At 38.0% G+C, this 22,714-nt stretch overlaps 1 protein-coding gene across 3 annotated transcripts in view; it reads right to left on the minus strand.

The window, feature by feature from the left end:
- ccdc85cb (coiled-coil domain containing 85C, b) overlaps positions 1-20,666 on the minus strand; it is a 38,623-nt gene extending 17,957 nt beyond the window's left edge. For 2 of the 3 annotated variants that reach the window (XM_027001074.3, XM_081696500.1), the window contains exons 1-2: positions 19,299-20,666; positions 889-968 (exon numbers count right to left, since the gene is read on the minus strand). In XM_027001074.3, the coding sequence (XP_026856875.2) occupies positions 889-968; positions 19,299-20,001 (783 nt within the window). In that variant the 5' untranslated portion in view covers positions 20,002-20,666. The remainder of the gene's footprint in view (positions 1-888; positions 969-19,298) is intronic. The other variant, XM_027001066.3, reaches the window with a different exon arrangement.
- Between the last annotated feature and the right edge of the window lie 2,048 nt (positions 20,667-22,714).

Consider the following 22,714-nt stretch of genomic DNA (forward strand, 5'->3'; position numbering starts at 1 on the left):
CAAACATATTTTACTACAACCTGGCAGCACTGTACTGCCATGTCTACTATGAAAAGGGGGCTGATGCATAAATCCTTGAGTTGCTTTCATACTAACATGTCTGCCAACACTCCTGGCACTGTCTTGCTCATAAACTGTGAGCTCAATGATTAAATCCATACTGGCATCTGAAGATAGAGATTCTGCAGTGAGTCAATGCCCACACAATCTTCCCATTCTCACTGGAGTTTAATAACTATGGCACACTTCAAAATGAAGTTTTTGAGGGGAAATTCCTTCAGCACCTTTGTGGAGTCATAAAGATTTAATTGCCCCCACACCTTTCTAATTACTAATGAGCTCAAAGTGGTTTCATTTCTGCATACACAGAAATGGCATTTCTGCCATGTAAGAGCCTGAGGTGTGAGAAAAAGGCTAAAATTGCACTCTCATTAAAAGGCAATGGGGTCTGTAGATATAATGATGTCAATTGCCATCCCCTGCACTGAAGAACGCAGTAAAGCTTCTGCAACAAAGTGGTGAAGTTCAGACATTTGGTGATGAGTACACCAGCACCAGGCAGTGCTCCTTTGTGCCAGCCTTTTTCAGAGGTAAACTTGTGAACTTTAAATTAACCAAGGAGACCCACCTCTTCTTGTAAGGGTCAAAGAGAGGCCCTAGAGACTGAAGGTTGCCTGCACTGTTTGTAAGGGTGCTTTGTGCAGTTCCTCACTTAACAAAGCCTCATACTGCAATGGATTAAAGATCCCTAAACCCGTCTTTCACTGCTGCATGGAATGCTCTCACCTGCGATCATCTGTGGTAAAGACTCATTTGATGCTCTTGTGGTATCAGCACAGAATGATGCTTTGCACAGAAATAATTGGGGAGAGGAGGGAGTGTTTTTACCTGTGACAGAAGTTTGCTGTTGTTGTTCTCAAGAATCCGTACCTTGGTCTCCAGCTGGCGTATGTAGTTTGAAGAAGCATCTGACAAAAAGAAACAGGGTCGACAATGTTGTGATCTCAGTTAATAGAAGAACATAAGGCTAAATATTTGTCCCTATAGCTGTCTCACCAGCACACAAACTAGAAGCTAGGCCAATTAAAAATGAAATAGGCTCCTATTTCATTAAGATGTGTAACCCATTTTTAAAGATTTTTTTAAACCATGTTTAAAAAATGTTCATGTATGTTTTGCTAATTCGTTCCCAAGGTACTTCACAGCCTAACAGAGCTGTAAGTATAAAGTTATCCCTCATATGCAATATATAAATCACTCGCCTCTATAAACTTAGTACTGCATGCGAATCACACCTAATCACTAAAACAGGTTTCAATGAGCACAGAATCCTATTGTGCACAACCGTTATCTTGAATTATCCCTCCTAGTTTTAAAACCATCAGTGGCAGAAGATCATATTGTGCTCACAACTCCAGGCTGATGAATGTGACAGACCACAGATGTAGCACATAACTGGCAAGATCACAATCTCATTCTCCTTCAGGGTGTCTTTCTCTTCATACAGTCTCACACTTCTACTTGAACCATATACTCTTTCTTTATTATCCACTCTGTGTAGTCTGATAAACCACATCCAAAAACCATTAAAAGAGAATGCCAGACATGGCTATGCTTTTCCAAAACTGAATATCACAAGTTTTGCTTGCTCTTCAGCAATAATACAGCTGAAGTTGAGTCTGTTGCAACTTATGTGCTTTAATACGTTATTGCTTTTTTATGCATTTTTTATTTTAAACACACCTTTTTTATCTTATAACTTTGTCTAATACTTTAAATGACCTCCATGAAATTACATGCATTAAATCACTTTCTGTTGTGCAGTCTCCACAAGGTTCTTAACATGTGAGCCACATTTATATGTCAGCAGATAGTCTTCATGTATGCATGACAAGAACATGACTACATGCCTTTCACAACCCAGGAGTGCAACCACATCTTGAATGGACAATAACAACACAGACATCTCGGGGGGGGGGCATTCTGTACTTGACAGGGAGGTGAAGCTATCCTTTTTGGCCAGGAAACAAGCTGATTAGAGAAAGAGGTCCTTTTGGAAGGTCACATCCATGCAGGCTCTGCACAACGCAGATTAACACAGAGATTCCCCCCAACCAACAACCAGATGGAACCAAATACACTTGTGGCGTGCTTGTTTGTGTTAAACCACAGACACTGTTACTCAAACCCGTTTCACAAGAGACGTATAGCTACACCCATAGACAAAGGTCACTAAAAATTATATATCTCGTGATGTTTATTACAAAACATTTTTTATATACTTAATGCACCCTTTATGTAGTATATTTTTCTTATATGCCACATTTCTCAACTTTGCATTTAACACATACATTAAACATATAAATATGTATTTCAAATCAGAAATACTATGTATATTAGCAACATTTTTATATAGAAGGGACCATTTTAATTATGAAATGTACATGCATGTTCAATATGACATCATTCTTAAAATGTTTTACATATGGACCATAATCTGCAATTGGATATCTCCCTCCGCAGGTACCATCAACACAGCTCTTTGTGCTGCTGCCCCACTGTAACCCTATGGGTCCTAGAATCTGTGAAGCATCACTATGATAGTTTGGAACAGCGACTGAGCATGTGCTAATGTCCCCTGATCTAATCACTGGGAATTTCATATGTGCCATCAGAGATTTAACACCATTAACTTTCAGGAACAGCAGCCATCCAATAGGTGGAAGGATCTCCTGAGCTGTGTCCAGATAAAAGCTTGTTGTGCATTCCACAGCACATCAGCTCTTATTCTGCCAAAACTCACACCCTAAAACACACCTGCTAACCTCAAATAAATACTTCAGACTGCACACAATATTTTATGTTCACTAAGTGCAGCAAGCTAGTTTTGTTGTTATTTATTTTTTCTCTGGGGACACTGGTGCATTTTGTGTGTGTGTGTGTGTGTGTGTGGTGGAGAGTCGCACACATGAGAACAGCACATCCACAAAGCATCCCCTCTTGCTTTGTTGCTCTCAATCACATGAGCAGTGCCATGACCCATTTCAATGGTTCCTGTTACTCTGAAGCATCATGCATGAGACGACAGGAGGTTAGCGTTCTTCACTGTGGTGGGGAAGGTGAGACACCCTGCTACTCCCAGCATGAGGAGACCCAAGCTCTGAGCAAGACCTCAGTACCAGGCAGGACAGAAGGTCAGCATGTCCCTTTTCACAAACCTCATGACTTCTCTTTTTTAATGCTTCAATAATTTATTTTTTAAACACCATTTGAAAATGTCAGCTACTCTTAGCTACCCTAAATTATAGGGAAGATTTTGTGATGAGTGGACCAATAGAAATTGTAAAAAAACAAACAAACTTGGAAAACAATGTTGAAGGTCCACAGGCAAATGTTAAGAATGTTTTTCCTTTCTCTCATAAAGTCATAGGCTTTCTTATGAGATTTTGGTAAATGCCTATAACCTTGTAATATAGGCTAGCAAAAAATAAGGATTTGTAGATATTTAAACTGAGGATTTGTAGTTGAATGTTTCCTCTGGACCTGTGGCAAAATAGCAGGTTCTACATGTGAGATTTAAAAATGTGTCAGTGTATTGCTTTGAAGGAAGGGGTGTGTGGAAAGATTGGTGTGAGAGCCTGAGTTGGGTGTGTGCTTGCAGGAGTCAGGGTCAATTACTGCTGCATGTGGGAGTAGGAAGAGAGGGGAGGAGAATAAGAAAAAAGGTCTCTGAAATATTGAATTCCATCCTGCCTGACCTCATTCACTAGGAAAAACCCTTATATATCAAACAATGAGAACTTCATTACAGAGAAGAAAAGGAAGTCCTCATACAATGGAAAGCAAATTCTGCAACAGTACAGTTACAATACCAAACTATCAACTGACACAGACACTCAGACTACCACAGGAAATAAACTTCAGATAAATTTTAAATATTTAAATGTTGATGAAAGGCAGTTCAGGAATGTGCACATAGGGTGTAAGAAAAAGCAATTCATGAGGAGCACATTTATAAAAGGGATGTTGAAATGATATTTATGATACCAGAAGAAGAGACAAACATTTTATAGCTGTTTACACAGTTAACACAGTCCAGGTGAGAGACTGAGACTGAGAAACATGCCATGAAATGCCAACAACGATCCAAGAGAACCATCACGGCATCAAAGCTATTGTGTGGGCAGTGCAAGGGAGCATCGGATGAAAGATTGTAAGGAGCCCAGCAGTATGTGCCGACCCTCAGGATGGATGGCTTCATCTCCACCAACTTCCTCCAATAAGAGGTGGATGACTGGCAACTGAAAATAAATCAAACACCACAACCTCAAAGACCTTTTTATAGGTACGATAAGTGAAATGTTTGCGTAATTGTTTCTGGCACACTCTAGGCTTCTTGTACCATGCATAGCTAAGGGATTGCCTAACCAAACAATATCTTTTAAAATATTTTTTTACATTTACCTCATGCAAGAATATAGTTGCTAAAAGCACTAAGGCTACAAGAAGGGAGCAGGACTACCAAATGGGTTAAAATCTAAATGATTTTCTCTTAAGAATTCAAAGGATTAGAATCCTAATAGCCTAATTAATAATCTGGAAGTAATCCTACTTAATTTCAGTGGTAGGTACCTTCTTCATACCCTATGTATACAGTACATTTCTGAAAACAGTATTTTTAGCATTGTCTCTAAATGTAGGTGCTGACCACTCAGGTCATCACCTACCTTTGTGACCTGAGGGAACAGTAATCTCTGTGAGCTATGAGAATACAAGATGCATCACTTTTGCTGACTTTCTAGTATACTCCTAACTATACACATAACAGATTGTTAACATCCAGAATGTTCTGTCAATAACCTGCTTGCAAGCAGCTCCCAACATGCACTGAGGATCACCTTACTAAGACCAACACTGAAACACCAACGTGCACTGAGGATCACCTTACTAAGACTAATGTTCAAACACTGAAATTTGAAATCTGAACTCTTCAAATATGATCCAAGAACTGTTTTGGAAGACTATATTTCACCAACATCAAACAAAGAACGAAGGAAGGAGTTCTCATCTTTGGAAAGTGTGATTGTGACATGAAGGAGGAAAAGAAAAGGCCTCATACCTGCCTCCTGAGGAGAATCTCAAGGATCATTATTCCAGTGTGCTCCTCCGTGCTAAATTATACATACTTTTGCAAACATGTTGCTTGGATTAACAAATCACATCAGTATTCAAATCTATCCCATGTGAATATGAGGTGTTCTCCTCAGATAAAAGAAAAACTATTTATCATTATTCTACAAATGTCTGAATACACTGCAAACCAACTGTGTGGGAAACACATCAATGGATGACAAACTAAGATTTTCTCACATTTTTCCTTCCCCTTCTGTTTCCACCCAAAAGCTTTGGAGAACCTTTGGATCTGTAAAAATGTCTCCAAGTATTAATCACGAAGCACTTTCCTTTGACTTTCCATTGCCACCCATTCAAGTAACTACCTGCTACTCATTTTCCTTCACCTGCCTCACCTTTTCTTTTTGAAAACTAATATTTACCTGCCAGCTCTGTGTGCAGACAAGTACATACATGGCACAATGGTGCATGTGTATGTTGATTAGTGGGAGGCAGTTGCAGTGCCTTTCGGGCTTTTCTAATTCTCCTCCATTTGTCTTGAGTAATACTGCAAACCCTCTCATTTAAAGTGATTCCACTGCTGGTGTGTTTCCACTTCTGGAAACAGCAACAACCCAGAATGTGTTGATCTGTGAAATGAATTTAAACCACTGTTTGCAGTGGCAGTTTTTATTTTTCAAATCACAGATGTTGACTGGTGGAAAAAACCCCCGAAGTCAGTCATATTTAACAGTTGTATGCAGGATCACCGAGTTAGCCAGTGCACCCTCTTTCAGGGGCTTTATAAAGAATTACCTCTGTTAAGCATCTACTCTTTATGAGTTTTGGTCATTGTTTTATTTTGCCAATTGGACAATTGGCACTTTTAAAAATTTTGAAAACATATATTTTCAAATGATTTGTCACAATTTACATTAAGATCTACTTTTCCCATGATTACTTAATTTGGTAGCAAGATCAAATAATACAAAAAACCCTGAAACAACCAAATTTGATGCTCAGACAAAACTTAATTTGTATTAAGTATGACTGATTGGAATACTTAACAAAATATACAAGAGAGATATGGAAAAGAGGCTAATGAAAATACTGCACCTGTAATTTTACAAGTAATATGTAAATAAATATTCCTTAGGTCTCCATAAATTATGCACACTAATTTATAGTACATAAAAAAGTGAGGACTTTCTTCACCTTAGAAGTTCCCATGTTGCTAAGCAGCATTTTTCTTGAACTCCTGACAGTACTTGTGTCTCTTTGGGATATTTTGTTTGTTTGTTTTGAAACCCAGGACATTTTAAGGATCGTTTCTCTATGCAAAATTCTAGAATAGATATGATATAGATACATTTATGTAAGATGGTAAGGGGTAATATTTTTCCATAGTTTACACAATGTAAATATTGTAATATTGCTCTTTCATATTACTCTCATTATATTTTTTGACAGTTAACACATAGGTAGCAATATATTATTTGGTTTGAAATAGTAATTATATAGCAAACCACTAATAATCAATATGTGAAATCAACAAAATGAAGTGAATATACTGTAAATATGAATAATGTCAATGTTTTCTGCAATACTATTTAAAAGGTTACTCTTATAAACAGTGAATTGTACTTTTAGGAAATTTTGCAATTTAGAAATGCTAGATCTGGTGCTCAGCTTTCCATGTGGTTCTCAGTTTTATTTCTCTAGGGCTGGCTGTCTCATCTGAAACATATTTCTCTGCAAAACATAATTGCTGAAATCTGTGGCTAGAATCAGCATATAGCACCACTGTCAGTTCACACCCTTTAGTCCTGGAGCAAACAAGTTTGTTTGTTTTTTGAAAGAGTTCACAAAAATCATGTATGCAAAGAATTTTTACAAAAGAGAAACCTGCTGAAACAAAATTGTCTCCCCAGTACCGTCATCCAAGGCACTGTCCGACACTGATGAGACTAGCACTACTGAACACACGGTTAAGTACTGTTGTGACACTGAATCTAAAAAAAAAAAATCCCTGAATTAAAAAAAAAAAAAAAAAAGTTATGCAGACACATACACTAAAGGTATAAATAAACGTTGCTCAAGCATCTAAAGATAATGAGCAGGTATTAAAATCCTCTTGCAGTTCCTGTTTATCTACCCTTCAGTTAACAAATGATGAATGTGAGACTCCTTGACAAAGCATTCATTGGAGACAGGCTATTTTTCTAATACAAATGCATTTTTTTCTAATACAAAAAACCACACAGTGTTGATTTCACTTGACATTTCATTTACATATTTTACATTAATCCAACTATGCTTTGTTGCATTAAATGGCCACTTAGTTTAGCACCTTTGACAGTACTTGTGTATCATGTTTTGGTTTACTTTAAAATCATGTATATGTTGAACATATACTGTTTTCTCTACATGTGAGTCTAGAATAGAAATTTTTTAAAAAGCTGTATAGCTCCACCCTTGTAGGCCACTTTCACGAGCAGTGTTCAGATAATGTGTTACATATTTTACCCTTTAGATGAGCTTGCTTTATAATTTGTTACACGTTACACTTTAGATGATCTTGCTTTCTTAAGTAACAAAGAATGTGTTAAATTTTGCACACTGCAAAAGAAACACAAAAGTAACAATGTTGTACTTTGCTCAAAATAGCAACATTATAAACAGAACATTACATTAAATTAGAGAGAGGGAAAACTGAGGTGAAACTATCAGTAAATAAGACAAATGTAATTTTTTAGACGTTTATTCCCCAAGACTGATTACAAGGCTAATTGCAGTGTGGATATTTTTCAGCAAGTTGTCTGTTTCAGGTACACACTTCGTCCTGAACCAAATGGCATCATCTTACCTCTGAGCCCTGTCATACTGTAATGTAAGAGTTAACTAGTCCTCCCCTCATCCCATAACCACTACTACCACTACCATGTTGTGTCTCAGATGGGCCACCAGTCAGGACTGTACCTCGTAAGATCTTCAGGTAAATCCAACTTTCTGATTTAGCCACACTGTTGAGCTTCAAGTTCCTTAATAGTAGACTGGACAGTAGTCTCAGAGTGGTGGGATTATCTAGGAAGAATCAAAACTTGACTACTTCTTTGCCCTTTTTCTGCATCAGTGACCTTAAGTTAGTTGGCCTGAAGCTTATCTTTGCCCAAGCAATGGACTTTTCTTGACCCTGGAGAATCCACCTTCCTCCTGGGATTGACAGTGTTGTGACAGTGAGGGTACTCTATCTAGACTCCCATCAGATTAGTCAGAGGTTTTCTGCATCCTATCACAGCCATCTTAACTGGCACAGAATACATTTGTGTGTGTATGTGTTGATGTAGGCATTGTTCAGGCGAAACCGGTCAGCCAAAAACAGAGCTTAAATATCCACACTGTGAGATTGCTCTAAACTGATCAATGTTCTTTGAGTTCTGTTCTTTGGAAATCTGTTCTCTACACCACTATTAAACCACATCTCCCAGAGCATTTGAAGAAGTCCTCAGTGGTGCTTGTATTATTTTTTTAAGGCCCTGGGACCACTGTGTCCTTGCTACTCTGATGACCTTGAACCTCCTTCCAACAAAACTCCCTCATATTGAACTCTACCATTGGGAGTGATGGGTTTTCTAGGGCCTTGTTTTGTCCTAGTTCATCCTTACTTATTGGATCCCTCCAGGTATTAGGGAGGTATAGTCCAATCTCCTCCTGCTGCAACTGAGACAGCCGCTTTGCTTCTCCCCCAGCAGCTGCTTGCTGTAAAGGTAATTGCTTCCTACTCACTCTCTGCCCCTCCACCTGTGCCACTCCCTTCCTGTCCCAGTTTTTTGAACTGTCAACTGTCTCTCCCTGTGTCATCAACCTATTCTTTGTTATTACCCTGTCTTTCCTGTGTTTCACTGGCTAAACCAGATCTATTAGTGTAATGATTCATCCTTAGGAAGCACTGGCACACTCTGACAGTGATGTCAGAAAGACGTTAAAATACTTGGGAACTGATACCAACTTGAGAACAAGAGAAATTGTAGCCGTTTGTCCACTGGGCTGTTACACAACCCAAAGTGACTTCAATATACAATTAGTTGCTTTATTGCTTCCTAGACCATTTAGCCAAGTAACACACTCAACATTTATACTGCTGAGTTACAATTTTGTACAAGGCCCACAGAAACCACAGTCCTGCTCACTGGTAACAGATGTGGAGGTATACAATGTAACATCAGGAGGTTTTACTGCACTTGGCCTGCTTAGACAGGACTACACGTGAGGTTCGGACACCTGAGGTTTGCACACTTTTGCATAAACAGTGGAGCTGTGACATTAAATATGTAATGTTAACCGTTCCCTTTATGCAAACTTTGCTGCATTGTAAATTGTTGCAGCTGCATAAATCAATTGTGTTATGAGAGAATATGGACAGAAACTATAATCAAATGTACAGAAACACAGAAAACACAGATGATGCCTTGGGACAGCATTTACACAGCATACATCTTCTATATTGGGGTCATAAGGAAAAGAAATCCCCCCATATTAAACCATTTACATTTTTCTAAATTATCCAATACTAAACCTTGCCTCAATCTACATAAGCAATATTTCAGTGGATGTTGCCAGTTTTTATGCACTGCACTTTAAATGCACTAAATAATGTGATCAAATCAGTTGAAGCTGGGTCATAAACTCATACCTTACATTGTTAGTGCAGTAGAAAAAAATGGCCATTTAGGGATGTTGAATAGCCTTAGGTTATTAGCAGGGCATCTGAAACAGATTCATAAATATAAATCTGATGAACATTAGAATGTTTGTAGTGTTACACTCCAGCTCTGCATATCAAATTTTTTACTGGAGTTTCAAGAAAGTAATGAATTAATCTTTATCCATAAATTATACTCACCTTTCTCTCAGAACCAGAACATCTTACTCAGTCAAACTATAGTCACTGAGTCATATGGTACAATAATACAGGTCCTTATGTTATAATAAATACTTACATTTTCAATCCAAATGAAAGACATGGTTTACTCCTTTAAATTGTCCTTTAAAATTAGGAATGTTTTCCATGTAAAGCCATGAGCCCTCCTGGATTAACTAACATTTACACCCTTCATATGCACATTCATTTAATTCACACTAACCAACAAAAACAACTCAATGTTCTTCTACTCCTCATTGGGCTATGGTACCACTGGGTAAGACCTATTCTCACCTTTTAATGTGAGCATAAAGGATACATAAAGCACACACTTGGTCATATTTTAAGAAACACAAACAGGCTACATCACACATACATCATGCCGACAGGACTTCTGGGTTAAATATAAATTTGTTTGGATTAAATATACAAGGATACTTTCAGTGGCTTACTGGGTTTGGGATGCATATAAAAACACATACATAAAAAGGTTTTCTTTGGAAATGAACTTATTTGGCTTGACAAAAATATTTGCATGCAAAGATATCCATCCATTATATGTCCAAAATTGTTATGCAACAGCCACTGGAAGAAAGCTGCTCAAACGCTGTGGTCTCCTTCTCCAAACCATTTCCCACGGTGAGGCTCAGCTGGCACATTTTTCTACACAGAACTCAACCATGAGGTGTGTATAGTACTTGGAACACTACAGCCTCTCAGTGATCTATAATTAAAAAAACTGGATTAAATGATATCAACCATGAAACTACCATTCTACCACCTACATGAAATTATGAAACTACCAATCTGCCAATGATTCATTGTATATGAGCCATTTAACTCTCGATTAGATTTTTGAAAACAGCCTATTTTAACAGCTATCCAGTTCTTTATTATAGATCAGTTCCAAAACCCCAGATGCACAAGCATTTGTGAGACAATCTGCTGACTCAGAGGGGAAGCAGGTCTAATGCAAGTGTACCCTTCCCTTCCTCCCTCATGCAACACTTTAGTACTGATGGCCTTTTATATTGATGGCTCTCCAGGGGCTTGGCAGGAGGTCCTGTACAAACCTTTGGCAGTCATCTTGCTCAGTCAGACAAGTTAGCCTCAGGTTTACTTCGGGCCAAGGAGCTTCAGCATTGCCCCTCAGTCTTTGAGCCATTTGTGACCAAAGGAATTGCAGTACTGAAGGGCCATGGTTCTGCAACCACTATGTCTTCATTTGCACCACTAGCAGTGGTACAGCGATCCTGGAAGAAAACGTGCGCATAACCGCAGTGTGGAAACCTTGGGTGAGCTGTGACTTCATTTGTTAGGCATGACTTCCCTCTGCAGATGGGGTAAAGGCTGGTTTATGAATCTTTCACTGATGCAGGCCAGGCTGAGCCTGGCCACAAGCGGGCAGCTACCATTCATCCTCCGTTTCTAATGAGGGAGCTTTACATGGGTTATGTCCCTTACTGCTGTTACATTTGACCCTTCTGTAAGGACAAGAGCAATTTTATTATTCCATCAAATGGGAGCAGTGTAGAGCTGCACCACTCTTTTGTACACTTACGACTGATCTATAATGACATTACAGGCACTTAAAAAAAGAAGTAAATATATATACAGTGTCCGCCATGAGACCATCAAGAATGAGTAGAAGATTAAAGTTACTTACATACAAACATTATAAATTAAAGATGAAAAAGACGAAAGCACAGGAAAAACCTTTTTTTTAAAATTCATGAATATTGTGGTGCACATGTTTACAATTTTAGCTCCCCTCCCCCCTCCCCACATTCACCTTTGAACTTTCCTGTCACTTTCTGATATCAAAGTCAATGGTGACCAGGAAACTGTTCTTATAATCTGAAGATTGTGGGAGATTTAAAATGCTGATGTTTGAAGAGTCATTTTATTGTCGTCATTAGCAGCTGTTTCTTTCCTCTGTCAGTGCTCAGTACCTTGGCTGTATCTTGCTTTACACATCCAGATTGTTTAGCTGTTCTTGTTGCAGCCTTTGAGCCCAATAGTTCACATGTACTGACACTAAAGGCACATTCCAAAGAAGAGAGCAAGGGCTAAATGTAAGAATACATATGTCTGCTTAATTATGTTACCATTACTGTTCTAACAACTATCCAACTGCTTATGCAAAAGGGGAAGAACTGACCTGAAACACCTCTAAATAAGAGATGCCTAATACAGATTGCTTGAGTATATAGCAAAAGTAACAGTTTTTACTCCAAGTCTGTCTTTCACAGAAATACATCTGCTTTCCAGTCTATTCAAGCATGTTCAGGAGACTTGGGCCATAGCATTTCTTTTTCAAACAAGTCTCAACGTGCTTTGAAGTTTTTAAACAAACTAAAAAGTGACAGCAGACAAGAGTGCACACTCAACTCAGAAAAAGTATCCTAGCAACAAGCAACATAACTATTTGTGCTGCCAAATCCACAGATTCAGAGACTCAACCTTGAGCTACAGAAACTCAACCTTGAGCTACCGGGCCAAAAGTTCTCCTAGCCCCACCAAGAGTGGCTTTGTCCTTCACCCTCTCTGACACCATCCAAGAGGATCCATCATACAATAAAATGGTTTCTTACTATTCTTCATGAAGGAATACTAATCCCAAAAGAAGCCAAGAAGGAAACACTGCAAGATATTGTGGGCCACAAAGCAATTAACATCAATTAATTTTTATTCAGTATGGACCAATTTGCATTTTGATTGAAGTACTTTTTACTATGATCTGGACACTGTTCTGACAAGAAGTAGGCTTTGGAAAAACCTCCATATATCCTGGATTGTGCTGCATAATAAAAGAATGAGACAAAGCTTCCTGCTTTCAGTTGACGTCAACATCAAGTTGTCAGCCATGTAGGCCATCACATCAGTGAGACGAGATCTTAAATCCTTCATCGTCTAGAACATTAACCAAAATAAATAATAAGATTCCTGTGATGTATAGTTCCAATACTTCATGCATTCCAATGCTTCATCTTCATCCCAAACTCATCCACCAGAGCACTTAACCAAAATTACATCTGAAAGCTTTTTTTTTTTTTAAATTACAATGTTTACAATTTTTCCAGAAGCTACAGTGTCTGTCAGCTTGTGGTTTGTCAGAAAACGAGGTATGATTTAAAATGTTTACAAGCTTACTACAATGGTTCTGAAATTTGTGGTTACTACAATTAGCACAATAAACAAACAAACAAACAAAAATAAATAAATAAATAAATAAACAAACCACACTACACACAACTCAAGCCCATTCAACACCTAAAAGTTAACCTTTGCACTTGCAAGGCCTCTAATGCTGTCTAAAATAAACTATTGTAATGACTTAAATGTGATAAATTATCAGTTTGCATGTGGTTTGAACAAAAATTAAAATGTGTACATACACTTTCATTGTTCGTTAGCTACATTATCCTTAAAGCCACAGTACAAAACTGTAGCAACCTTCAGACAAAATTCTGAGCACTGGGTCAGGGAAAAGTGAGTTGTATTGTATTCCTTTATGCATACTGAAATAATCAGATGACCATTTGATCCATGGATCTATTGTGTCCTAAGAAAATACTGTAAAGTTCAATTTGATACTCTGCTCCCTTTTTTATGTAATGGTTCAGACTGCTCATCTGACAGGTATGCTCTTATCAAGGACATCTAAACTTTGTTTTCTTGATATAAACAACCAGGATAGTTTCCTTAATACTTCGATAAAATTATTCTTTATTTAAACAAAAAACCCACCACACGTCTGTTTTGTCATGATAATGAAAAATAATTCGGGATTTTGATAAAACAAATACAATTATTCGTCATCATGTTAAAATGGATGTGGTAAAACGATGCAAATTCATGTCCTTTATAGTTTCCTGTAGTTCAGTCAGTCTTGCCTCAACACATTTGCTCAACACAGGCTGTTACTGAAGTCTGTGACATTCAATTTTGTCCATTATTTCTTAAGAAACGCATGGAAAAATGGTCTGCTACCAGCACAGCAGTTGTCACCAGCATGGAATTACTCCTAAAAGCTTTTCATGAACACTGCCTTTTGTATTATTGCTTGGATTTTTAGATAAGCTCTTCAGAATGCTGCAAAATCAATCAACTGAGAAATGACAGACAACCACCAGTTAAAACAGATCTGTATCACATAACTGCACACAGCAGCAAATTCCTGTCTTTTAAACTTTGCAAATACTTCCACACCCATATTTCTATGTACTAAAAAAACAAACAAAAAAAAACAAAATATATATCATACCATTCTTTGCTGGGCCTTGGGCTAGTGGGGTTTCACTTTTTCAGTGATAAACTTGTTCTGAAGACCTCCATTTTTTTGTATTTGGAATAATAAATTGCTTGATGTGGTAGTTTCACAAATAAATAAAGACAATTGAAAAGGACACAGAAGCATGCCTATATTTTTACTGTACTCAAGAAATCCACATTCTATAAAATATGGAGAATTGAAACGTATGCTTTCTCCATTAGTTCCCTGTTAAAAATCAGTGTGTGCTTTTCTGGTCACGTTAAATCCCTCATATTTTCCAGTGATGTTTTCGCCTCCACCGATTTCCTCAATTTCATCAATCTGCTGACAAACTCCACTGAAAAGATTAAAAAATAAAAGACGCACTATAAATTTTTGGTTGACCAATATAGGTCTATGAAATCTTTTTGGTTAAATAAAACTAAATAAATATAGCTATATACCAATGCTGGCTAGTAACAGGCCTGAGATGCATAGTAAAACCCATCATACCCAAACACATTCTTACTCTTGACTTCAACAGACTGATGCCCACTGCATCTCCCACAATGATCTACAATGATTTCCCACCATCGAAGAGTTATCAGGGCAGCCTGCAGCCATATCTTCTGTGTGCAGGATTTTTGGAGGGGCCATTCAAAGACCTCAGTCTTTGTTTGGGGAACAAAAGCATTGGCAATATGGAGTGCTGCTTTGTCTGAGTACACACTGTAAGCTCAAGTCTCCCCCACAATATAAGAGGCCCAGTAATGCACCACCAACTAATACAGGGATTTCTGACAATTGGGGGGGGATTTATGGGAAGGACAGACAATACACCAATACACAGAGAATACATAATATGCAGCAAAATATTAATGATACCATACTCTCAAAGAAATAATCCAACATTTAAAAAAAAAAAATAAAAATAAATAAATAATACAAGGGAAATTTACATGAAGTAACGCAAACTGCTTGCAAATTACATTTCCTGGGAGTGAGAAAATGGTTTCAATTGAAAGAATGAATACCAGATGGGTTCTTGCAATGACCCAATTTTTTTATCTGTGTTTTATTAGTAGCCCTGAGGTCCCCCCCCGCCAAACAGTTCCAAAGTAACTAGCATGGAGTGCACTTTACCGCAGCACTTCACAATTAAGGCTTAAGTGCACTTGTGTTCACTTTCAACCAGTGCCTCTGCCGCTTCAGAGTGATCTGTAATGTCCTGGGCCTGGAGTTAGAGATGTGGCATGTCAGCCATGCATACAGTATCGGAGACTGGAACAGCTCAATCTGGAGCACCGCGACATCTCAAGGATTCAGAGGCCAAAAGGGCAAATGGGACGACACAAAGCTGCTTCGACCGCACTGCTCTCCTAAGTGCCAGCAATACTAATCAAAAGGGCTGACTGACAAAAATGAGGTCCCCAGTCACCCGCTGATAACATTGGGGATGTGTTGTGGTTGGCTGTCTGCTGTAGCACTCCAGAGGTCACCCTGCGTCTCGCACTGACAGAATTGGATTGCTAACTGAGGGCTTTTGTCTGGCCAGCTCCCAGTCAGAGCACACCATGCCAGTTTATCACACTATATTTCATTCAGCAGAAAAAAAAAATAAAACAATGCAGTCCAGGCAGAGCTTGCTGCAAAACTCAAATTAATCCAACAGGCTAGCAAAGCCTGGATAAATGCATACATAAGATGGATCTAAAATAATACTTTAAAAATGCTCTGCATAAATAAACAAAAAAAGTTCCAACTAAATAATAAACAAATTTAAGGAATGCAAAACTATTTGAAACAAGTTAGTCGATAAAAAACAATATTGAAACATCTCAATAACAGTTTTATTTGTCAATTGTTTAGAAGGCCAGTGTGTGTTGTAGCATCATGATTACTGGATCATCAAGATGAGTGCCACATGTCTTTTGCAGCACGTAAAAAAAAAAAACGGGGGGGGGGGGGGAGAGAAAAAAAAAAAAAAGGAAGATGTGCTAAAAATACCAATGGCCGTGCAGCCAGGATCTGACTCCCAACCTTATGAGTGTTTCTACCGCTTTTTTACTGCAGCAACCGGTCTCTGTGCATATCAGCCATCTGCACTCCATCTCTACTGTAGTGACAGCTAGGAGCCCATTTACTTGTCATAGCCAAGGCTACAGGCCACATCCTCATAACTACAAAGCAATTCTGATCCACTGAGGCCTCACCTCACAACTTAAGGCACTCAAAGGATGTTCTGCTAATATCTTGGTGCCAGATAGGACAGGGCAACTTTAGAAGTGGAGCCCTCACCTCGACAGCTCAGAGCTATTTTGGGAGCACAGAGGGTACCTACACAGAGTGTATTGTAACAGAGGTGTTACAATAGCAATAGTATGCCTACAAGTTGTTACTAATAAACAAATGCCTTGGGAAAAGCATGTGTAGACATTTCTTACTTAAAAGAAAATCTAATGAATACTTCTAACAATCAATAAAATCAGATTTTTTTTTTTATTGCCTGGTAATATTAAATGCATTTAAAGAAATAAGAAAACTAACTGTCAACCTTATGATTAAAATTTGGAGAACACAAACACTGCAAGAAAATGAAAGCTTAACTACATGTTTGGTTACGATGCTGAAAACGCAGAAACTTTGTAACAGAACACTAATCTTTAAATTTTTTGCCTCTGATTTCAACCTTACCAACATGAACAAGAAGATGCATCCAGACCATGCAGGAAAGTTTTGTAAAACTTGTATGTCTGGTGGCTTTCAGTTCTGTAATTTAAATGAATTTTGTAGAACTCTGCAAATGTTCTGTCAGAATAGGTGGCAAAGTGCATCATTTAGTAATAATTTACTTTGTCTCAAGATGGTAACACCATGCTTTCTGGAAAAAAAGCCAAGATTTTAAACAAAAGAATAATAAGACACCAGGCTGTTACCATTGGTTAGGAACAGTACATGCTGAAATCCTCAAGGCCAGCAGAAAAAAAAAAGTGCTCCACGTCCCGACAAAGTGTAATTTGAGAGAGACCCAAGCACTCTCTCGATGCCTGTAATATTGTTACATTAAAGTAGACCAAACAAATAAACTTTTGCTGTTTTACTTGACTTATGACTTAAACTGAACTACATATTTTCAGTACTATTCAAATATTATCCATAATATTAAAGACAAATAAAAATAGAATAAAATAATGACCTTAAAACAATGTTATGAAATATCCATCACTGTGAATGCCAAATCAAACAGGATTATATCTTAAACCACTTTAACTCCATCCATTTTCAGGATTAACATGGGAGTGTTAGTGTCAGCCACAGCTCTTCTCATTAGTATGTTAATGCAGTGACTAACAGATGGTCCAAGCACCCCTTAAAAACAAAGTAACTCAGAAGCATTTTGTGGCTGTGGAGACAGATGTAGGACTCACATGTTTAGTTTTCATATGTAGGCAATGGCCTAGAAGTTCTGTCGAAAAAGCCTTTCTCTTTACAATAATATTTCTGATCCCCTCATGGGGGCCTCCCCTCAGGTTGAGGCCACTACCTGTGTGTGTTTCCTTCCCCAAGGCCAGTGAACATCATATCTTCTAGCAAATTAACTTTTAATTTAGAAGCTTTATGTTTAGTGGGAAAATGTAATTGTTTTTTATTATATTTGGATCTCTAATCCACTGCATTTCCTCAATATGCACTAGGATATCATTTCAGGTAAACAATAGTTTTACAGCAAAATGGAACATTTTGCAGAGTGAGACCAAAAACCGGTGGTTTTGCAATGAGGCCTTACCACATGACCTCACAATACCAGGCCTGCAGAGCCAGTCATGTCAACACACTGTTCAGCTGATTCTAAAAGAAACTACTGAGGCAAAGAATCTGATGCATTTCAGATAACAGATGGTTTTGATGACTGAAGTGAGAGGGCATACAATGCAGACCTGCAGAAGGAAAGCAGATCCATTAAGGATCTTTTTATAGTGTGAGGACCATAACACCATATTACAATTAGAAGGGACTATAGACAGTGATTACAGATAGCCAGTTCTTGCTACTACTGCATAAAAATATTTTAAAATAGACTGAATAGGCTGAATCACAGAATTGTAGCTTTAATAACTTGTTTTTACTGTCACTTTCCACTTATAGTGCTGATAATGCTGTTTGCCTTAGTATGCTATACACTTTAGGTACTTTACATGAGGTATGTTCACTTGTACGTTGCAGCTTGGGAGTTTATTCCCTGCAGGGTTGGATATAAAGTATCTTTGATTACTGCAGTACCATCTGTGCATCAAGTTGGGGAACAGCTTGGCTTGTGAGACCACCTGCACCCCCAACCAAAATGAGGAATAATAAGTCACAGATCACTTCCCCTCTTAGATACACTGAAATTGGTTCAAACTGTGAATGTCTCACTTCACACTTTGAGCTTCCACACAACCCTGCCCAGTTCCTCTAATGTGTTTATGCTGCCCTTCATGAGTCCAAAGTCCTCATGAAATATGCACACACACCTGGAAAGACCATGTGCACACCCAGCCTGGCTATCAAGGTAAAGGACTTCATGGCCCAAACACACACACACACACACGATAACGTTTCCATGAAAGAAAAAAAAAGAAAAGAAAAAGTTAGTTATTCTTGTCCATAAGGGGATTCAACCAAAAATGATGACAGTCTAAGAAACAAACAGAACAGTCAATCTTATTCCCCAGGGACATTAAATATAGAAGACATTAAAACCTCCACATGAGTTCACTGTGCCACACTGAAAAGATCACTTTGCACTTGCCATCCCAAAGGTGTAATCTTAGTTTAGTGTTTTTAATTACTGACTGATTTGTTTGAACTTCCACAAAAATGTCCTTCATTGAACCTCCAGGGTGATTATGCTTTGAGTTCTTAGAATGCTGGACCTAACTCTTAGCTCATTAAAAACAAACATTTTTGATGAAATTTAATATATACTGGTTGATTGTTTTACAGAGAGAGGGAGAAAGAATCCCTTACCATTCAGTCCATTTGGAGTACTTCTGTAATGATGGGGAGTAGAAAGATCATCCATTGACCTCCTCATTGTACCAATCTTTGGCTCCACTGTTTTGCTTATGTGGTTATGGTGATCAGGGCTACCAGCACTTCCTCCACTAGATGTACTGCTCCCATCCCCAACATCTCGCATAGTACCAGAGCACCCATTCAAATTAGATAGACTGGACTGGCTGTCAATGGAACTTCTAGAACCAGCTCCGTTTCTCTCGTCATCTAGCATGAAGATGATCTCTTTCAAGTCCGCGTTCTCGCGCATCACAGTTTCTTGGTTGGTCTCTAGCTCCTTCAGCTTTTGCTGGTACGTACCCACCTCTTTCCACAGAGCGCTCGCCGTGTATCTCCCAAACCGCTGCCACTCCCGTGACGTTTTCTTGCCTTTTTGCCTGTCGTCGTCCAGGAAGCAACAGAGCTCCCTGAGCTCCTGGTTGTCATCCTGCAATTTTTGGTTGATTTCTTTCAGATTTCGTATCTCGTGAAGGTGTACCTGCAGCCTCTGATTGACGTCCTTCATCATGTTCCCATGCTCAATCATCAAGTTCATTTTCTCACTGTCGACTTTCCTTAGGCTTATGATCAATTCTTCCTTGGTCCACCTCAACAGCTCATCATCAGAAACCTTATCAAGGTCCTCACTTGCTCCATCGGATAAATGTTTTGCCATCGCTAGTATCAGTGTAGCAATTTTATCAAACGAGACAGGCAAGCTTTATTTGCTTTGGCATGCTCGAATTGGAATCCAGTAGCGGTTAATGCATCAGTGATCTTTAATGGATTACGTTGATCACATTAAAGGGGAAAAGCAACAGGATAGCCATGCCACGCAACATTATTCGACAAAATAAACTATCACTTACGAACCAACGCCTCTGTCATAACCCTCCTCGAAATCCCGTGGTTTTATCGAGAAAAAAAAATTGAGCACCAGTCATGTTATGGACAGTACGACGTCTCCTACAATACCGCAAAATTGAACACTTTTAGAAGTGCATTTCGTAAGATTATCGAAAAGGTGAGAAACGTTGCTGGGTTTCAATAACCCAGCGAAATCGTAATCTAAAAGTAGACTATAACGTACCTATCTCCACAAACAGCACACTGGCGAAGGCTTTATCATATTACCTTCCAGTTATGAGAACGGCCTCCAGAACCAAATGTTTTCGTGAAGCAGATAAACGGACAAATGATTTTCCAATTTGAAATCTTCAGAATTCTGGAGATTAGACTGAGATTATGCTAGAGCATTGTTTTAAATACAGCCAATCAAGACGAGAGAATGCTGAACAGGTAACAAGCCACGAGAATAGAACGAATGGAAATCAGACTCTGCCCACTTAAGGAAACAGCACAGAGAAATCACTTCATTCGCAAACATTAGGTAGTAAATTCACTGGGCTATACAATTGCAGTCCCGGCGTTCATGAAAAAAACTTGGGCGGGAAGGCTGTAACAGTTTATTTTAAAGCTACACTATGCTGTTACAGCCACTAGGAGTAATAAATGTATTTTGTAGCAGTCTTCAAAAATAGTTAAAGCATATCACAGCCTGTAAAACTGTGGAGACAACAGGCTATAAACCCTCTGAAACAAAACATTTTGTAACTGCAATTTGGAATTTTAAGATATTGAAACATTTCTGTTCTTCTGACGTACATACGTTTGACAAAAAGATTAAACTGCACTGAATTTTGTCTTAAAGTGTCTCCTGGGACATGTGTAGCCTAAATTATAGGACGTAGTTATAGTAATTTCAAAATTGGTTACGTTGCTCCCATAAACTCGGATTTCATTATGATTTGTCAAGACACTAAATTCGAAAGATCTGATTCCAAACTACCCTATATATGAATCTGTCATACTTTAAAATGGCTTCTTATTCGAATATTTCGTTAGTTTTATTAAGTTGCAGTGACCATAGGTTTCCTATAGATGGCAATAGTTAGTTATTTGTTATTACTGAGCTTGATGTAATACCGTAAACATCTTCAGTTAAAAGGAAACAAATAAATCTCGCTAGTGCACGTATTTAAAACATTAATCATAACACAAAATGGCCCACACTCTGATCACTATAACTTCAATAAAGAGCTGACAATATAGAGTGACAGAATGTAAGAAAGTAAGAAAATCTTGAACTATAAGAATTATACAGGATAATTTTAATTGAGATCATATAAGCATATTTATTAGTTCGATCTATAATATAGGTTTGTTTTATATATGTACAATTGCAAACTATGAATAGCTCAAAAGTGTTGAAACTGCTTTCTTTTAAAACTTGTAAAGAAAATGGAGAAAATGAAGAAAGGACATACTGGATAAATGGAAGAAGTGACATGCTCAGCATCTAATCTTATGGCATGGTGACAAAATAGACTGTTAAATATACACTAAGTATGTATTTATATAACCAAAGGCCTGACTAAACAGGTAGGTTTTTAGCCTGCATTTGAAGATTTAGAGTGTGTCTGAGTCTTGCACATGTACCAGGAGGTTAATCTGAAGCTGTGGGGCTTGGTAGGAAAAGTCTCTGCCCCATGCTGTAGTTTTCAGAATTCTAGGTACTGCTACATTGCCTGCATAACATTTGTGGTGGTCATACTGAAAAAAAGAGGTCACTTAGGTTCTTAGGGGCAAGATTTTGAGCTTTCTATGTTAATAACAGTATTAACATATAAACAGTAATCCAGACAGTAACAATTTGAAGTAGTCCAAGTCTAGGTTTTTGGTATCATTTATCAAAATTTTATATCTGTTTTGCAAAATTGTCTTAGATTTTTCCAATTAGGCACTTGTAGTGACATCTACATGAACTTGAAAAGAAGGATCAGAACAAAAGCTTACCATGAGTTTTTTTTTTTACTGCTACAGTATAGCTGTAATAGAAGTGATTACAGCTACACTACAGCTATAAGAATGAGTGAAAGGTCATCAATATTAAATATGTAGTCTGTAAGCTACTTTGTGGTAGAGTGAGTAGGAGTACTATTGTTTTGTCTGAGCTAAGTAAGAGCCCAGTTTTAGCATACAGCTTCTAATTTCTTTTACACTCATTAGTGTAAAGTTAATATTTCTTTGACTGTGGTTTGACTGAAATGTGCAATTGAGTATAATCAGCATAGCAATGAAAGGCAATTCCTTATATGTGAATGGCCATGCCGACTGGTAGCATATAAAATACAAAAACAAATTGTCTATAGAAATTTCTTCAAAATGCATTATTTTCTGTTATACCTAATTAGCAATCCCTTCTAGGACCAGGTAACTTGTTTTCTATATATGAACACTGATCATTTTCAGAACTGGCTAGACTATAGACCACATGTATCCATGGAATGGTTAAATAATACTGTGCTGACAGAGGTTCCCCTATCTAA

This window comes from Electrophorus electricus, chromosome 2, assembly GCF_041902795.1.
Source record: "Electrophorus electricus isolate QZ-2024a chromosome 2, ASM4190279v1, whole genome shotgun sequence".
Taxonomy (NCBI): Eukaryota; Metazoa; Chordata; class Actinopteri; order Gymnotiformes; family Gymnotidae; genus Electrophorus; species Electrophorus electricus.